This window comes from Nyctereutes procyonoides, unplaced genomic scaffold (assembly GCF_905146905.1).
Source record: "Nyctereutes procyonoides isolate TBG_1078 unplaced genomic scaffold, NYPRO_anot_genome, whole genome shotgun sequence".
NCBI lineage: Eukaryota > Metazoa > Chordata > Mammalia > Carnivora > Canidae > Nyctereutes > Nyctereutes procyonoides.
This window is the reverse complement of record NW_026575131.1, coordinates 34,214,646-34,233,871: the sequence shown is the minus strand read 5'-3', so window position 1 is coordinate 34,233,871 and position 19,226 is coordinate 34,214,646. Positions and strand designations below refer to the sequence as shown.

The following is a 19,226-nucleotide window of genomic DNA, read 5'->3' as shown; positions in this document are numbered from 1 at the left end:
CAAAGCGCTTTTCACATAGATGCATCAGGCTGGCATAGTGACTGACATTTTATAGATCAAAGCAAGGAGGCTCAGACAGGTTTAAGTCTTATTCATGTTACAGTTACAAAATAGGGAAGTAAGTCATGTCCACACATCTTCCATTTCTAAATGCTAATGTTCTTCATACATTTCGCTTCAGATCATAGAATAAGAACTATGCATTTCTTCTTCCTAATTTCTGAATACGTTGGTAATTATTCCTTAAAATCCAGAAAAATAGAGGCGCTTAGGAAAGCCAATTCAATATTATCTCTAATGCTACGGAATCAATGTGTTGGCAAAAGGGGGTAAGTTGGTACATAAAAACATCAAGGGAGGGATCCCTGGGTGGCGCAGCAGTTTAGCGCCTGTCTTTGGCTCAGGGCGTGATCCTGGAGATCCGGGATCGAATCCCACGTCGGGCTCCCGGTGCATGGAGCCTGCTTCTCCCTCTGCCTATGTCTCTGCCTCTCTCTCTCTCTCTCTCTCTCTCTCTCTCTCTCTCTCTCTCTGTGTGTGATTATCATGAATAAAAAAAAAAAAAAACATCAAGGGAAGTAGCAAAATAAGAAAGTTGGCCTTGGGGTCTTTTGAAGCTATTTTAAAAAGTAAAATCTTAGGTTAAGAGCTAAGCAGTATATCTGTGTGTGTGTGTGTGTGTGTGTGTGTGTGTGTGTGTGTGTGTAATTTTTATTCCACTGATTTACGCATGTCAAAGAGCATCTGGGCATGTGTAAAAGTTAAACCAATCCAGGACCCAAGACCAAGCCACAAACTTAGACAACTTGCCTCCCATGCCCCACCCACCGCCATCTCACCCTTCATCCTACTATACCTCCTAAACACAAATCCCCTAGTAGCAAAAGCCTTCCTTGAAGAGATCAACCTTTAAGCCAGTGGCACCTGTCCTTTATACCATATTGTAAGAGTAGCCAAAATCCAGCTGTTGGTACAGATTTTCCAAATAAACCAACAGAGCTCTTCCCATTCTAGGAACAGCCTCCTTCTGTTTTGGCAAGAGCTTTCAAGAATGACTCAGGAATCTAACTGGAAAGAACTATCACTTATAACCTCCCCTAAGAATGAGCACCATATCTTTCATATGAGTGTAAACTCAGCTTTTTCATTGTAAGGCACAACAAGACATAACATGCTTCATTCACTGACTCACCCACTAACCCACCGCATGTTAGGTAGAGACTCTTATTTCTGTCTGTTTCTCCAAGAAGCAGGAAAATCACTTTAATGTACTTTACCCTTCTGCCAAAAATCCTTTGCTTATGATCCAACAATCAGAGCTAATTTCAACCTCAATTGCTTCCCCTAAGAGATGGACATCATTAGGTAACATTCTCCATTTCCATTTACAAAGATTTTAAAAGAAGAAAAAAGGCAAAAGACATTTCCTTGGATGTTCCCAGCTGATAAAATCATTAATCTCATACTCCCAACTTCAAAGCAGGAAACTAGAAAATCATCTCACTTTCTCTGCACACAGAGAATAATTTTTCCTACTTCAAAGCACTATCTCTGTTTTGGGTCATTTTAATTATTTTAATTATTGAACATGTGATGGAAGCTATCCACATAATGCCACCACTGTCTTTTTCATGAAAAATGTATAGGTCTAATTTGGACTACACTAATTTGAAAGGAGTAAAATACAAGGGAGAGTATAAGGAAAGACAAAGAGGCTGGGGGATACAGCACTCATCAGTGTAAGGTAATAAAAGGAAGGTGGTAACACTTTCTGAGCTGACTTTTCTTTCTTTCCTTCTGGAAAAGAACCAGTTCAAGCAATACCACAGCATATTGCCTTGCTCAAATTTCCTTCTACCTAATACACAGCAAAAGCAGAATTAGACTAACTTTATTAGTAATGCTGGTATTATTGCCAACCCAAGACAACCATGTGTTGTGAATAACCACTGTGAAAACAAACTTGACCCTTCTTCTACAACAGGGGTCAGCAAACTATCTGGCCCTATTCAGAGTATGATTGCTAGAGAGAGGACCAGCCAGGCATTTCAATTCCAATCAACCCTTTTCCCACAAAATCACAATGCCATGGCTTGGCAATTTTTCTCCATGAAGGCCAGAGTAAATATTTTCAACTTTAAGGGCCAGATGATCTCTGTCGCTATTAAATTTTGCTGTTGATGCACAAAAGCAACCAAAGACAACATAGAGATGACAGGGTGTGACTGTGTTCTAATAAAACTTTATTTATAAAGACAAGCAGTAAGCAGGACTTCTCCCATAAGCTATAGTTTTTAACTCCTATTTAGACAAGTGCTAGATAGCAGAAATGTTCTATAATTGTGCTTTCTCATACACTAGTCACTAGCCACATGTGACTATTAAATACTTGAAATGTGGCTATTGTGACTATACTTTAAATTTTACTGAATTTTATAGTTAAATTTGAATGGTTACATGTGACTACTGGCTAAAGTATTAGCACAGTTCTAGATACTATTCACTGCAGCCACTTCAAAAGAGATACAAGCTGTCTTCCAGTTTATGGCATAGTTCAAATTTTTGCCTTGCGAAATAAAATATCCATACTTCCACATTCACAATGAAACTATACAAAACTGAAAATGATATTTCTTAACTGTGAAATATCTACAACATTGAGGCCAAACTGATCATTTTGGTTTGCAGCAATCGAGTAACTGCCTATTAACCAGTGTCAAGTGCCTAAGGGCTGAGTCACATCCATGCCAAGACCTGTCCAATCTGGAAGTTGTTTCTTTTCACCTCTGGACACTCGGTTGCACCTTGACTGAGAGCATAGGCCTACTCAAGGGCCCCATTAACTCCAAGGAAAATCTAAACCTCCCCACAGACCCAAAAATATACACAAAGACATGGCTTAAAGAACACAAGAACATGCAACTCAATTAGATTGCCTTATCTTACAGTCATCCACATAACAATACTGCCTCAACACAAAAAATCAAGGAGAATTACCACATTCTTTGCTGTTGTCCACATGCAATAACTTATTTTCTGGCAACTGTTTTATTTATATAATAACTAGCTTGTGTTTTGCCTTTCTTAGCAGACCAAAGATATAATCCAATGAGGAGAAATAAGGAAACAGGATAGTAAAATGTATTTGGTTTTCTTCTAAGTATGAATAAGAAATAACAAACCAACATTTATTTTAAGAAACCCACACAGTATCAACTTTCTTTAATGGGTAAAAAAATCTTGAAAATTGAGGATACTCTTTAGGAAGTAAGAAACCCCTGGAATCACAGGCGCTAAAAGAGGGACCTATATACACAGTAAAGTAAGGTAGATGAAATTCTAACTTTTCTATGATTTTTGATAAAACCATTCTAGATCCAATCACTTATTTATGGTTCCCAAATCAAAAAAAAAAAAAAAAAAAAAACTCTGAAAAATTAAACAAAAAAATTCCAGTGTGAAACAAACTCTGGTGGCACAACCTGACATGAACTAATAGTATGTTACATAGAGTCTTTATTTATCCTACTTTAGTGTGAGGAATATTTTTGTGCAGAAGAGTTATGTGTTTGTTACAGGGTGTTGCTGTATCCCCACTGGGAGTGTTATGCAATCTGTGATATAGATCTTACCTTTCCAAAATCCCTGGAATATCTGATATCCAAAACACATCTCTCCAAGGGTTTGGTAAGGAATATTCTAAAGAAAGCTGTCCAGGTAGCATATTTTCTGTCATCTCAATGTCTACTGCCTAGAATCATGAAACAGTGCCTTACCTCAGTCTGAAGGATGGCAGCCCTCTGTTCTTTGGCAGTAAGCGACTCTTTAAGCACTTCGATGTGTTGCTTGCAATCTGAATTTTGATTGCTAAGGGTTTCAAGCTTTGTTTGTAAGGCAAGAAGTTCTGACTCCTTCTTTGAAAGCTCCTGCTTCAGCTGATCAATCTGTGAAACAAGAACAACATTGTAAGAAATTAGAAGCCACAGTTCCTACTCTTCACATTTGAGAACTGCTGATTTCTCTTAATTTTCAGTAGCCAATGATCATTAACCCAAGAAGGCAAGCCATGAGTTTAAAAAAGATGGCTTTGGAAGTTCTTATGAGTTTAGGGAGGCTCTGTAAAGGTGGCCAAGAATATAGAAAACAGAAAGGTAAGGTCAGCAGATTGCCTTCCACTTTCCACCCCACTGGGAACCAAGGTTCACAGTGAAATGAAGGCTTCTTAGCCATACCTATTCCTCATCCAGGAAACCATGAAGCCACATAAACTATTCATCATGATCTTCAGAAGGGTCAACAGGATGCTATTAAAGGTGATTAACCCAAGGTCCTTCTCTGCTACTCCACTGTGGAAATGATCATTCATGGGCATCATTTAACAAAAAAGAATCTTCACCCACCCCAAAGTAAGCATTAAATGTTTTTTGTTTATATTAAATATTGAGAAGACACCAAAGAACATATAATTTTGTAAAGTATAGGAAAAATAATATGAGACATTCATCCTTCAATTCACCAAGAAAGATCATTAGAATTACCTATGTCCCAATCCATTTCTATCTTCTTTTCTCCCCCTCCAGAAATAATTATCACCTTAAATTTTGTGTTTGTCATTTCCCTGCTTGTCCTTTACATATATTTTTTGCATTTCAACTTTATTTGTTCTGTGTTTTTAGTACTTTGCTTTTTTCTACTCAATCTTATGTCCTAAAGATCATGTTATTGTACATATAATTTGTTCATTTTCATTGAAGTACAGAATTTCATTGTATGACTTCTCCACAATTTATTTGCCCATTCTGCTGTTAAAAGACATTTTAGTTTGTTTCCAGGTTTTTTGCTAGAACAAAAAGTGCTATTATATATATATATCACTTGGTGATATATATATATATATCACTTGGTACAACTAGCAAAAATGATCTAGGAGTTAAATTGCTGGACTATGTGGTATGCACATCTTTAACTTTACTAGACAACATCAAAATGTTTACCCAAGTTGTTACACTCATTTTTAGGGTCACAAGAAGTGTGTAAGTGTGCCAATCACTCCACATCTTTGCCAATATCTCATGTTATCAGACTTTTACATTTTTACAAGCCTGAAGTTGTGGTAGATAATCTCCAAACATGATTGACACCTAGTTTTTCCAGCTTGTACACACTTTCTGCACTCACAACTAGAGATGGAGTCTGTTTAACCTCCTCTTGAACCTGGGCTAAACTTCAACTTGCTTCAACCAGCTAAATACAGCCAAAGTGTCAGTATGCCTGTTCTGGCCCTTGTCTACAGGAGACAGGCAGACTTAGCTTCCTCCAGGTGGAAGTTGGCCACCATGTTAAAAGTCGAACCCTCTAACCATTATGCTGTGAAGAAGCCCATACCAGCCACATGGACAGGCCATGTAGAAAGAGAAATTGTGGCTCCTTTGTCTTGTTCCTCATCTTAAAGGGAAGAATTTCAATGTTTCATCATTAAGTTTGATGTTTGCTTTAGCTTTTTATAGGCACTCTTAAGTTTCAGAAAGTTCCTTTATTACAACTTTGCCAAGAGTTGTTTTTTTTAATCATTAAGGAATGTTTAATATTAATAAACATTTTTTCTGCTTCTCATGATTTATCACACTTTTCACCTTTAATATGTTATTGTAATGAATTACATTAATGGATTTTTAAAATACTCAGCTCTCCTGCACAACTATGAAAAACCTCACTTAGTTATGATGCATTATATTTTTTATAAGTTCCTGGATTCAGCTTACTAATACTTTGTCAAGATCTTTCATCTATATTTATGGATAAAACTGGTTTGTAATTTTTCCATTTCGTTCTCTCCTTGTCAGGTTTTAGTACCAATTTTGCCTTCCAAATGGAGTGCTCATTCTTTTAATGTGTTCTGAAATGGTTTGTGTAAAATTGAAATTTTCTTCCCATTAACATTTATTAGAAATCATCAGTAAAACCATCTAAAGCTGATATTTTCTTTCTCCAAAAACCATTACTTCATCTATCTTTAATGGTTATAGGAATATTTGTGTTTCTAGTTATTTGAGACAATTTTATTTTATTTTTTTAAATTTTTATTTATTTATGATAGAGAGAGAGAGAGAGAGAGAGAGAGAGAGAGAGAGAGAGATACACAGAGGCAGAGACACAGGCAGAAGGAGAAGCAGGCTCCATGCACTGGGAGCCCGACATGGGATTCGATCCCGGGTCTCCAGTATTGCGCCCTGGGCCAAAGACAGGCGCTAAACCACTGCACCACCCAAGGATCCCTTGAGACAATTTTAATAAGTTTTTTCTCCTAAGAATTTTTCATTTTATCTAAATATTCACTTTTACTTAGGAAATTTTTATAAAACCCATTTATCTTTCAATATCTATAGCATCTATGACTTACATCTATTTCATTCCTAATATTCTTTCATTTTACTCTCTTTTTCTTGATGAGGCTCAGCAGAAGTATGCCATGTTAAATAATCTCCTCAAAGAGTCAATTTTGGCTGTGTCCATCACCTAAAATTCTTATTTTCTATTTCATTAGTTTGTGTTCTTTTTTTTTTTAATTTTTATTTATGATAGTCACACAGAGAGAAAGAGAGAGGCAGAGACATAGGCAGAGGGAGAAGCAGGCTCCATGCACCGGGAGCCTGACGTGGGATTTGATCTTGGGTCTCCAGGATCGCGCCCTGGGCCAAAGGGAGGCGCCAAACCGCTGCGCCACCCAGGGATCCCCTGTTCTTATTTTTTTTTTAATTATTTGCTTCCTACTACTTTCTTTGGATTTATTCAATTTTCCTTTCCTAACTTTGTAAATTGGATATTTATCTCACTAATTTTCACCCCTTTTTCTTACCATATATATGTCTTAAGACTATAAATTTCCCTGTCAGTATCATTTTAGCTCTATCTCACTAGTTTGATTATGTAGTATTAACATTATTGTTCAGTCCTAAATGTTTTCTGATTTCCATTATTATTTATCCTTCAACTCACAAATAGTTTATAAGTATGCTTCTTACTCTACAAATACATGGATGTTTCCTAGTCATCCTTGTGGTTTTTTTCTTGCTTGTTTGCTTTGTGAATAAAGAACAAGGTCTGTTTGAAATTGGTGTATCTTGCTTTACTACACAGTATGTAGTCAGTTATCATAAATGTACTTTGTATACTGTGTGCTAGAAAAGAATTTGTATCCAAAAATTATTGAGCACAACAGTCTATATTTATTGGCTTGAAAATTATTCCCTTGCCTTAAAAGTCTACAACAGCTTTCTCATGGTTATGATTTGGCTGGTGTGTCTTTTTTTCACTTTCAATGTGTCATTAACTTTATGTTGTAGATGTCTCTTACAAATAGCATATACCGAGATGCTTTTATCCTTTGTGATAAAATTAAATGGAGCATTTAACATTACGATGTATGTGATTTTATTTCAAACATTTTACCTCACGCTTTCTAAATATACTGCCTTTTCTATTTCTTCTCTTTTCCTTCTTATCTTTTGAATTACTTTTTTCCTATTCTATTCTTTTTTGCCTCTACTCATTTAAAAGTTATAATTTTATTTTATTTATTTTATGTTTACTTCAATTATTTCTAATCTTTAGGTTACTACCCTAGAAAGTATAGCACACTTACATTTTTAATCTACCTTAGTCTAAAGTCAGTCTATGCTTACATTCTTTCTGAATAATAGAAGGATCGTGAGACACTTTAAGTTCAGCCACCATCCCGCTGACATACACATTATTATCATATATCTCAGTTCTTTCCTGTTTTGCTTTGAATTCATCATTATTTTTTTACAGTCCATGTCAGTTTAGATATAGCCCCAACATTTTTCACTAGCTTTGTTATTCATCCCTGCATCTCAAATATTCTGTCAGAAATCTCCTTTTGTGTAAAATGCATCATTTAAATTTCTTGTAGTAGGATTTTGTTGGTAGCAAGTTAAATTTCTGTCTAAAAATATCTCAACTTCATTTTTTTAATATTGTTGTTGAGTGTTAAAAGTAATTTTCTAGGTAAAGAGATATTTTCTCTCAGCCAACTTTTGGCTAACAGAAGCTATTAAAAATTCAAGCTATCACTCCAAATACATTCCTTTACAGGTAATGGGACTTTTTTCCATTAGCTGCCTTTTAAAATAGCTTTATTGAAATATAATTTATATGCCATACAATTCAACTGCTTAAAGGGTACAGTTGATGATTTTTAGTATATTCACAGAATTGTGCAACCCTCATGATAATCAAATGTTAGAGGATTTTCATCATCCCAAAATGAAACTTTGTAACGATCAGAAGTCACTCTCCATATTCCTCACCCTGTACCCCCAGCCTTAGGCAACTCATATTTACCTTCTGTCTATTCTGGGAATTTTATATAAACAGAATCTTATACATACTTTGCAACTGGCTTCTTCCACACAGCACAATGTTCCAAGGTTCATCCATATTATAGTACATATCTGTACTTCATTCCCTTTTATTGTTGAGTAATACTACACTGAATGAATATGCCACAGTTCTGCTATTCTAGTTCTGCTATTTTTTTATACCAGCCATCAATTATGGTAGCTTGATTTCTGTCAAGTTTTGTGATTTAGAAAAAACTTTTACTGTGTGATCATGTTTTTTGGAATCTTATTTAGAGGAAAACTTTGAGATCTAAGTTGAACATGTAGCCCTTCAGAGCATTTGTCTCTGCCAATACCTGGGCACTCTCAACCAAGTACCCCTTTAAACTCCATTCTCTACTTGAAGTTTTTTGATCACCTTATACACTGCATATCTGTGCAAGAGACATCTGTGGTTAAGGATTCTCAAAGCTAGTTTGTTTTTGTTTTTACCTTTCACTTGGCTCAAAGTTTTAAAATAGATAATTTTCCCTGGATTCACCTAGTCTAGGTGGGAGGAGAGTATAGTGAGGAGGTTTTTTAGTTTGTACTAAAGCATGTAGCTGTCTGAGATCCCAGCTTAATGTGGTAGGGGTAGTAGAATTCCTATTTGACTCTTCATCTTGAACAAACTCAGGCTTCTCTCTCTTTCTTTCAATGTCCCCGTGACTATGGAAACTAATGCTCAAGTTCACCGTCTAGAAAATGCCAACGAGAAGACAGAATCAGTGCTCTATCATCACTCAAGCTCCCTTCTTTGGTTTAGTTTTTGTCCTTGAGATTCTTTCTAACTTGACAGTTTATAAGTACATTTTTAAATATATGTTTTGAAAATGTATTTTACCTAGCATTTGTTGTTCTTTTCAACAACTAAAACTAGCATAAACAAGAACCAAGCTACTGACAATAACTTATGAGAATGAGTAGAATGGGATGCTTACAAAGAAATAAGACCCCCTTTTTCAGAATTGTTCAGGTTGTGCAATTCCCTGGAAAGGCTGAGATGAAATCTCATTTGCAGAATGAAGTCAGACTAGATCAGGGGGCAAATAGGTTTCATTTTGCTTGCCAAATTTAAATATTTGGTAGTGACTGGCAGTCTTGAGAAGGATTCTGAGGACGCTTAAAGATTCACTGAAAAAGAATTGTGATTGATTATCAATATGCTCTGGGTATGTGTGAAGAGATAGTGACACTGATCACATATATAAAATCCATGGAACATGTTTCTTCTTTATAATTTAAGGAATCATGAATCTATAATCATTTCTACCTAAAATAAAAGTAAGTTATCTCTTTCTCACTCTCTCTCTCATACAACAAGAACAGACTATACAATTAAAAAAGGGAAAAATCTGGATTAGGATTAACTAAAATTATAAAAGAAATAAAATCTGTTATGATCAGCAAGATCAGCATTCTTCACATGGGTTATAGTTCTAAATCACATGCAGTTGTAGCTCACAGCACAATATATAGTTAATTCCACATATGAAACTGATTCGTCCTAAAATAAAGCTAAAAAACTTTGAACTTTATATGCCTAAGCAAAGATGATGTTTATCATATAAAAAAATGACCTGGGCTAGCTTCTACAAGTATCAGAGTAGAAATTTAGTATGGGAATGGGGTATTGAGAGAGGAAATTGAATGAAATAACTTGATCAACAGAATGGTATTTAATAGGAAGGAAGAACGTGACAAGTTCTACATGCACCTACTTTATTCAACAAAAATAGATTGATAATGATAAAATTATTTCAGTCTATAAATATTAAATAGACAGTTGCTTTAAATAGCTTTCAGACTATCATAGCCATGAGGTAAATTTTAAATAAGTACTTTATGCAGACAATAACAGAAAAGGGCTTTTCTAAGGGGAATATAGTTACAGGGTAGAAAATCATATTCTTCCATAAAAATATGCCTTTTGCTTCTTTTACAGCAATAAACTCAATAAAAATGGAAAGTGATGCAATCAAACATACATGAGAACTGAGACTGGGGAAGGTCTGTCTCGGTGATGGCAAGAAGAAAAGCCAATCGGAATTACATCACACGCTTTATATGAAGTCCATGTGGACATCAGGAACACTTCATCTCGTCTGAAAGTTCTTCCACCACTTACGTCTGTGACACAACCAACACCCTGAAAACACTCCCTTGCCAAGGAAAACAGCTTCTTTTTCACTACAGATATGGCCCTCATGTCTAGAAAGTGATATGCTTATTATCATGCAGTTTGGGTTATGAGGTTTGTAATCCTTCAGAGGTTAATAAGAAAATGTGTTACAAATTCAGAATAAAAAAGGAGATCTAAGACAGCAGAGCAGTGTCTTTGGCAAACTCCTAAAATAGAGAGAGTGACTAATACAGAAGTACTAAGATCAGTAGATGAAAAATGTGTTACACTAGGAACAAAGCCTCATATAGAACAAGGGATGCCATCACTCTTTCCCTACAGAAAAACAATTATTTGCATGGTACATTCCATTCTTAGAGGCTCAACAGTGCTCCTGATGGTGACTCATGCTTTTCATGACCTCTTAGATTCTGTCTGTGCAGTCTGAGTCCTCTAAGTTTTCAGGGTTGAGTCTCAGTTCTCAGGGAAAACGTGCATGTGCCAAAGGGCTTCAAGATGCAGGGATTTCCATCCTGCCCAACTATGTCTGGTATCTGTGCCTTTGCACAAGTTGAGACTCTAAACTGTATTTTTTACATTTTTTGCAATTTGTCTTCCACCTTTGCAAACATGTTATGTCATGGTTTTTCTATGACATAATTTATAAAAGCAATTTGGGTCTTTACTTCTACTTCATTTAATCACAAAGCTTTCAAGAGACCCTACCAGCCCCAGTCATCTGTTCAGCGTCAAAATGGAGGTGCATGCATGCCATTCCACATGGCTATTTAAAATACTTCCTTTCCCTTCACCTACATGCTTTATTTTATTTATTTATTTATTTATTTATTTATTTATTTATTTATTTATATTAGACACACACACACAGAGAGAGAGAGAGGCAGAGACACAGGCAGAGGGAGAAGCAGGTTTCATGCAGGGAGCCCGACGTGGGACTCGATCTCGGGTCCCCAGGATCACGCCCTGGGCTGAAGGCGATACTAAACTGCTGAGCCACCAGGGCTGCCACTACTTATTTTAATAATTAATGCAAGCAGCACTCCCTTTACATCCACAACATTGTTTCTATGTCAAATTTTCACAGAAACTTAAAATTGTCTATTTCAATATACTATTACATCTAAAAAATGAGTTTGTATACAAGAATTATTATTAGCTGCCTTTATTACCCACTTGGAGCAAATAATTACATACTGAGATTGAGAATGATTTGAAGTCATGCCCTGTTAATGAAGAGAAATCAAATGCTGAGACAATTATCACCAATGAGTCATAAAAATAATTTCCGGTTAAAATTTCCAAAAAATAAAAGGAGAATGTAAATATGTGTTTATCCAATTTTAGGAGCTTTTTTTTTCATAATCAGGCTGAATTTTTTATCTTCTGTTTTTTATTTAAAAGTAGTGAACTTCCAGAGAATCATGATAGAACTCATTTTAGATTTCTATTAAAGAAATATTCACATTGAAGAACACCTCTAAGGCTGCTCTTTGCAAACTGTTATCACTCTGAAAGTGCCTCTCCAAAACACCAGGTAAAAAAGTTCTCTGGACCCTTTTAAAAGCTTTCTACATATTCATTACAAACAGCTAGAAGAAGTAACAATATTTAACTGCAATTTCAGATTTGGTTTCCGGAGTTCCACTCCCTTCCTTATGTAGCATCTCATTAAGAATTTCTGCAATATTTCACCAAGACCAAGGTCTTTAAAAACTGTTAAAATAACAGTTTCTAAAGTCAACTATGCCTGCATTTTTTGCTAGTTGGGATCCAAAGTCACTTCTGATTTTCACTTCTATCACTGCCTCACTAAACCCCTGAGTTTCACAATTACATTTCCATTTCCCTCAGTAAGCTTCAGAGCCTCTAGGTGTTCACAATTTAAATCTAACATTTCTTTCCTTTTTTGGAAAACCTGCCATTTCACATAGACTGGAGTTCTTTCCACTTCCTCTTCTGTGTGGAGTTGGGTTAGGATGGTATTTTTACTTATCCTTCTAGGTTTGCTCAGTCACTAATTTGAGTTTGCACTCTTTACCAGACCTGTCATTGCTATTTTGCCAATCTGGTTATTTAGACAAAAAACACTAACTAACCCCTAAACTACTTGCATTACTGCAGCCAGAAGTGACCTCTACTCTTATCAAATCTTTGGAGTAGTTTTTCTAGGACATTTCTTACTTTCCCAACTAAGTGGTCAGTGTTGACTATGAAGTGAGAAACATTTCTGAATTTGCACTACTTTTAAGAGCCCCTCTGTAGCTAGCGCAGTGTCATGTGCTAAAAACGGGGTTTGGTAAGTCTTTGGCAATCAGAAAGCTAAAAAATCCACCATTGAAAGCTTTATCCATACAATTCTGTATAAATGAAAGAGTTCGGGCAGCCGGGGTGGCTCAGCGATTTAGCGCCAACTTTGGCCCAGGGCCTGATTCTGGAGACCCAGGATGAAGTCCCACATCGGGCTCCCTGCATGGAGCCTGCTTCTCCCTCTGCCTGTGTCTCTGCCTCTCTCTCTCTCTCTCTCTCTCTCTCTCTCTCTCTCTCTTTCTCTCTCATGAATAAATAAATAAAATCTTTAAATGAATGAATGAATGAATGAATAGTTCAAGAGACTCTAATGCTGACACTAAACAATTGTCAAAATTAACTCTTCAGATATCTGTGATAATGTTGACAAGCAGCAAGCATATTCATATAAATTTTGTAAAAAAGTTATCCAAACAGGCCACAATGGACCATGAACTATGGTAGTAATCCAATTTTAGAGGATATCAATCCATGCCTCTAAAATTTAATAAGTTCCATGACAAGTGATTCATCCAACTGGAATCAGTTCACACAGCCCCCAGGTCCCACAAAGCACAGAATACAAGCACTCAGGACTAAATGTTTGGCAATACCTAGGTCTTAATAGACCTGCTCAACCATACCCATGCTTGCCTCTCAAAACAGAAATAAGAAAAATCAGCAATTGAAGTAATGATATGAAGTATAAAAACTATGTTGAGATTTAATCCAATAAGAACATTCTATCAACGGAAAAAATATAAAAAATGCTTACTACGTAGCTTTTGTCAATCTATGAGGGTATCTGCATGACAGTATAAAAACTCATTTGTATTCTTAGAAATCTATTTTCCCCATTAGTCAAGTCAAATATTATTATTATTACTATTATTATTATTATTAGGTTTGGTAATACTTCTTCAGTAATAATGGGGATAATTATTAGCTACTTTTTTAAGCCAAGCATTTTGATTACATTATTTCATTTAACCCTGTGAGTCTCCCTCTAAGGCTTGCAGTGTTGTCCCGTTTTATAGAAGAATGGCTGAGTGACATAAGTTACTCAAGACCATGCAACTAGCAAAGGCAAGCTAGAAATCTGCCAGAGTCCACTTGCCATGTCAGCCTACTCTCTTTTCACCTTACTCTATTTCTCTCCTCAAACATCCTTCTGACCTGACCACTTTTGGAACCATAAAAAGTAACCAAACATTAAAAATTAAAACCAACTCAAGGACCAACAGTCTTTCAGACACCTATGGGCTAATAAAGTCCTGCTTGCTGGAGACCATATACATGTTTTATTGACCTGGACAAATTTCATGGCATTTTTAGTTGTAGAAGGGGCTTGAACTATTTCCCACTGCTGAATGACAGGGTGGGGAGGAAAAGTTTAAGCCAAAACAATAATTTTGCCCAAATGTTATGAGTTCATACTTATCTTCATAACTTCAATCCCAGAGTGAATGGTCATTGTTTGGTCAACAGGCCACCCTACCATTGGGCTTGCTATACCCCACCTCAATTCTCAGAGAGGGAAGGACTACAAAAAAGAAACTGGAAGAGAGGGCTTGACCAGGAAACCCATTCTACATTTTGTGGAACTCCTTGAAAGGAAGGGGTTATATTCAAATCCACTGGACATTCTCCTCAAATTTCCCTCCACCCCTTCATCCAAATTTTTGGTCATAATCTCAACGTCAACTTACAAATATAAAGTTGGTAGAAGTAAGCGAACTTTTTGTTTTTTCCTAGAGAAAGGCACATACATGCATACATAGACATGGTTTAGTAGATGCTACATATTATTTCCTCTCTATAGTTTGCAAATTCCCCACAATAAGTATGCATGTATTTCACAATGATAAAATTATACCATCATTTAACCATTTTTTCTCTCTACTTCCACTGTTTCTTCATAGAAGTCTGCATTACTCTTAACTCTGCTGCATTTTATAAGGCAACAAACAAAAGTAAAACTCTGAACAAGAACAGGAGTGTTTAAGAGTACATGGTAGAAAAAACAAAATTTAAACTGATGTGGTTATTATTTCAGAGGCAAAATAGTTTAAATCCAGGGATAAATAAAAGCATCTCAAAGTCTCAAAAGACCTATGTAGAGCTATTCATAAACTTAACAATTATGCATATGTAAAAATAATAGATATTTAAGAGTTTAGTTCATTTTAGCCCGAAGTTTAATGAAAAATAACAAACCAAATTCTTTAAAACTAGCAATATCAATATAAGTTAATAGAACAGGTTACTATAATTATATTTTATAAATATTCCATAGCAATAGATATCAATAATAACAATGCCTGACATGTATTAAATGCTTTCTAGAGATTAGTCACGGGCTAAGTGTTTTAAATGCATAATCTCTTGAAATTGTCAAGGCAACCCAAAGATGAAGGTAGTTTCCTTTGTCCTGCATCTATTTCATGGATGAAAAAACTGAGGCTTAAAGAAATTGAATAATTTAAGCAAGTAGTAGTATTGGAATGCAAAGTCAATTCTGCCTTAAAAACTATGCTAAAACCAAAATGTCTTTATACAACTGGAAGTTAAGTTGGCTTCCAGGATCAACACCTTTGGACACAGTCACCTTCCTAGGCATGGGCCAAAATTTGGCAATGATAGAAACTTCACAAATATCAAATTTACGAAAACTCAAGAAATTTGGAAGAAAGGAGACTATTAAAAATAAATGTTAATTCCCAAGACACCAGACTTACTTATTAGAAAATCTTGAACACCTTAGTAAGTAGAAATTCAACCAAAGATGTTCCCTGATCTCTTTTTGGAATCTACACTTCCAAACAAAAAATGTTCTACATTCTTCTTTATTGTCCATATATTTCATCATATCACATAAAACAGGTTATGTGGGCATTTGGGGAAAGTATGTATGCAAACCGTAACTTTCCAGTCACATTAAGAGTATAAAAGTTTATAACTTTGGACCATACCTTGGTTTTCATGAACTTGGAGTGACTTTTGTAAACCTCTATTTGTTTGATCTCTTCTTCGCGGTCCTCAGTGTTCAGCACACCATTGGCTTTTAACATCTGGATCTCATCCTCCAGATCCCTTATGTTTCGCTCCAATGAAGCAATTTTTGTGTCCTGTTGTTTAAAAAAAAAAATGGGAATAAAAAGAAGGAAATAAAATTGTTTTTTTAGTATCATCAAAACAGAATTTCAGAAAGTAATTTGGGTAGTAATCATTAACTATGGAATAGACATAACCCTGAATTCAGGATAATTTATGTTTTTCACTTCTGAGGATCATTTGTAAGATATTTTTTAAGTTTCCAATAAAGAACACGTGTCAATACAACATGGAGAGTTGCCTAGATATGTTTGTCTAATGTCTGGGAATCAAATTACCAAAGCAACAGTGATAAAAGTGATCTAAAGTGTTTAAAAAAAAAAACACCATTTAAGTGGACAAATTTATAATTTCAGATACAGTTTACCAGTGTACAATTTCTAGTCTACTTGTAAATGCAAAAACAGTTTGTTCATGTGTATATTATGTGGCTGGTTTTATAAGGCATGCTTGGAATATGACTCTGAGAGCGAAGGATATTAAAATCTAATGAGGAAAAGGATTCTCATCTAGAATACAGACATCAATGAAATTAAATAACTGAATCCTGACTTAGTATGACTGATATACTAAATATTGAAAATTTATAGCAACTGTACATTGTAATGATTTACTTGGCAAGCAGCTCCCTGCATGACAAAAAAACATAAGTCACCTTGTAGGACATTTCTAATCTATTGATTTTCAGAGTTAAAAAACTAGAAATATTACACTCAAATGTGGGATTGAGAAGGAAAAAAAAATACATAGAGAATTTTTTAAGGAAATGACAGACTCTATGTATACGGTAGAGCATAGCAAGAAATATTGCTTTAGAAAGACGAGAAGAGAGCGAGCTCTTACAGGGGAAAAGAAAATACCTTCTCCAACCTGAGATGTTAAACTCCAACCAGTCTTTGGAATAAAACACATTGAAAGTTTGACTATAAATTTTCTCCCTGACACCATCTACCTGCCCTTTTATTGTGCAAATCCAAAGAGCTGATATTACATTTGTAATTCAATGTTAATGGGGGGGAAAAAAACACAAACTCATTTTTTTTTTACCAACTTATTTTCAAGAATCTAGAAGACTAAAGAGTTCCAAAAGTAAAGACAATGAATGGTCTATTCTATTTATAACTAACTCATAGAAAAAAACTTTGCAACAAATATATTTGTCCTGATTTTGTGGCTATTTTCCATTCTAATTTCCTATATTATGTGGTCGATGTCATGTCTCATGGGGCAATGTAATAATCATTACTATTATCATTTAACATCGTCATCATCATTAAGCAGAAGAAAATGAGGAGAAACAATTTCTTACTGAGTGCCACTATGTGTGAACATCCAAGTGCTTTAAGTGCTGAAGATATTTTTATTAATTCTCAGAAAAAAACCAAGAAAATGAAATAAAAAGATTCTGAAATTTGAAAGATTATTATGGAATGTTATATTTTATAGCATTTTGTTTTCCTTTTAAAATAGTATTGTTATTTTTTCCAGTTATAAAAGTAATATATCTTAAATTCCTAGAAAATGGAGAGAATCCCCTCTAATCCTACTACCAAGAGATAACCATGACTCATGTTTTATGTACAGCCTGCCAGTATTTTTCTATTCCAAATGCAATTTCTAGAAATCCTTTATACTTCCAGCTTGAGTAAAAAGGGTGTCATGGACTAAATGCATGCCTCCAAAATTCCTATTTGAAGCTCTAACCCCTAATGTAATGGAGAGGTGATGGCATTTGGAGACAAGGCCTTTAGGAGGTGATCAGTGTTACAAGGGGTCATAAGGATGAGGCCTTCAAAAAAGAGACACTACAGAGCTTCTTTTCTCTCTTTTGCTCTCTGCCATGTCAGGACACAGCAAGAAAGTGGCCATCTGTGAGCCAGGAAGAGAGAGCTCTCACCAGAATCCAACCCGCTTGCACCCTGATCTGGGACTTCCAGCCTCCAGAACTGTGAGAAAATACATTTCTGTTTTATATGCCACCCATAAGTGGTATTTTGTTACAGCAGCCCAAGCTGATATATGTAGGGAGGCATCTTTACTGAATCTTTTGAGTTCTGAGCTATGAGAAGTCCAGACATAAAAAGAGCAGCAAAATAAAAAGAATGCAGAAAAAAGAATTTCTAAACATTCATAAGAGCCTTCTTAAATAAATGAGAGTTATTTTAAATCAATATTTTTTCTGACTATAAAATTAAGACAAGCTCATTACAGAATACTTGAAAAGCTATATAATTATGACTGCACAAGTCCCATCACCCAGATATACCCACTATTAACACTTTTATTTATCCTTATGAAAGCCTTAAGATTATATTATTACTTTAAGACATATAAAAAGATAGTTATCAATTAAAACCCTAATCAATGTGACAGTAATTTCCTCTTTTTGAGATACAATCTTTCAGCATCTACAAATATCTAAGTACAATCTTTACAAGAGTTTAACTGAAAGTTAAATGTAAAAGAAAGGGCCTACATCTGTGCTTTTCTAATACAAAATCTTCTGGGATTTCAGACCCAAGCCTAAAGTGAGCATATTCATATGTACATACATTTTTGATACACTTAGAATTTCAGGTCTCTATCACATACACAAGGGGAGTGGGAGGGAAACCATCAGCTTTCCCCTCCATCAAATCTTGAAGCTTTAGTTAGCAATGACCACAACTGCCCGCCAGCTTCTAACTAGGTTAGATGGAGCTTTTTACCGCACTTTTAAAAATTACATACTGCTAAAGAAAGATCAGAACAGGGTTAAGATAGAAAGTTTCCTAACATAGGAAAATTATTGGGCAGCCTGGGTGGCTCAGCGGTTTAGCGCCACCTTCAGCCTAGGGTGTGATCCTGGAGACCCCAGATCCAGTCCCACATCTGCTTGGAGCCTGCTTCTCCCTCTGCCTGTGTCTGTCTCTGCCTCTCTCTCTCTCTCTCTCTCTCTCTCTGTCTCTCTCTCTCTCTGTCTCTCTCTCTCTCTCTCTCTCTGTCTCTTTCATGAGTAAATAAATAAAATCTTTAAAGAAAAAAATTATCTTGACCTATAGGCATCTGAGTTAAAATTTCACCAAATAGTGAACACATTTTAAAAATAATATTTTTAACTATTACTAATTTCCTTAATCAACTTTTCTTTTTTCCTCACAAACTTTTTTCCCCTTTAGCTACAGGTGTCTCAAGATACTAAGAAAAGAAGAAAGAAAGAAAGAAAGAAGAAAGAAAGAAAGAAAGAAGAAAGAAGAAAGAAAAGAAAAGAAAAGAAAAGAAAAGAAAAGAAAAGAAAAGAA

General features: G+C 35.4%; 1 protein-coding gene across 1 annotated transcript in view; it reads right to left on the bottom strand.

The window, feature by feature from the left end:
• ERC2 (ELKS/RAB6-interacting/CAST family member 2) overlaps positions 1–19,226 on the bottom strand; it is a 901,810-nt gene that overhangs the window by 594,962 nt on the left and 287,622 nt on the right. The window contains exons 8-9 of the mRNA XM_055344919.1: positions 15,804–15,959; positions 3,777–3,944 (exon numbers count right to left, since the gene is read on the bottom strand). Of these exons, the coding sequence (XP_055200894.1) occupies positions 3,777–3,944; positions 15,804–15,959 (324 nt within the window). The remainder of the gene's footprint in view (positions 1–3,776; positions 3,945–15,803; positions 15,960–19,226) is intronic.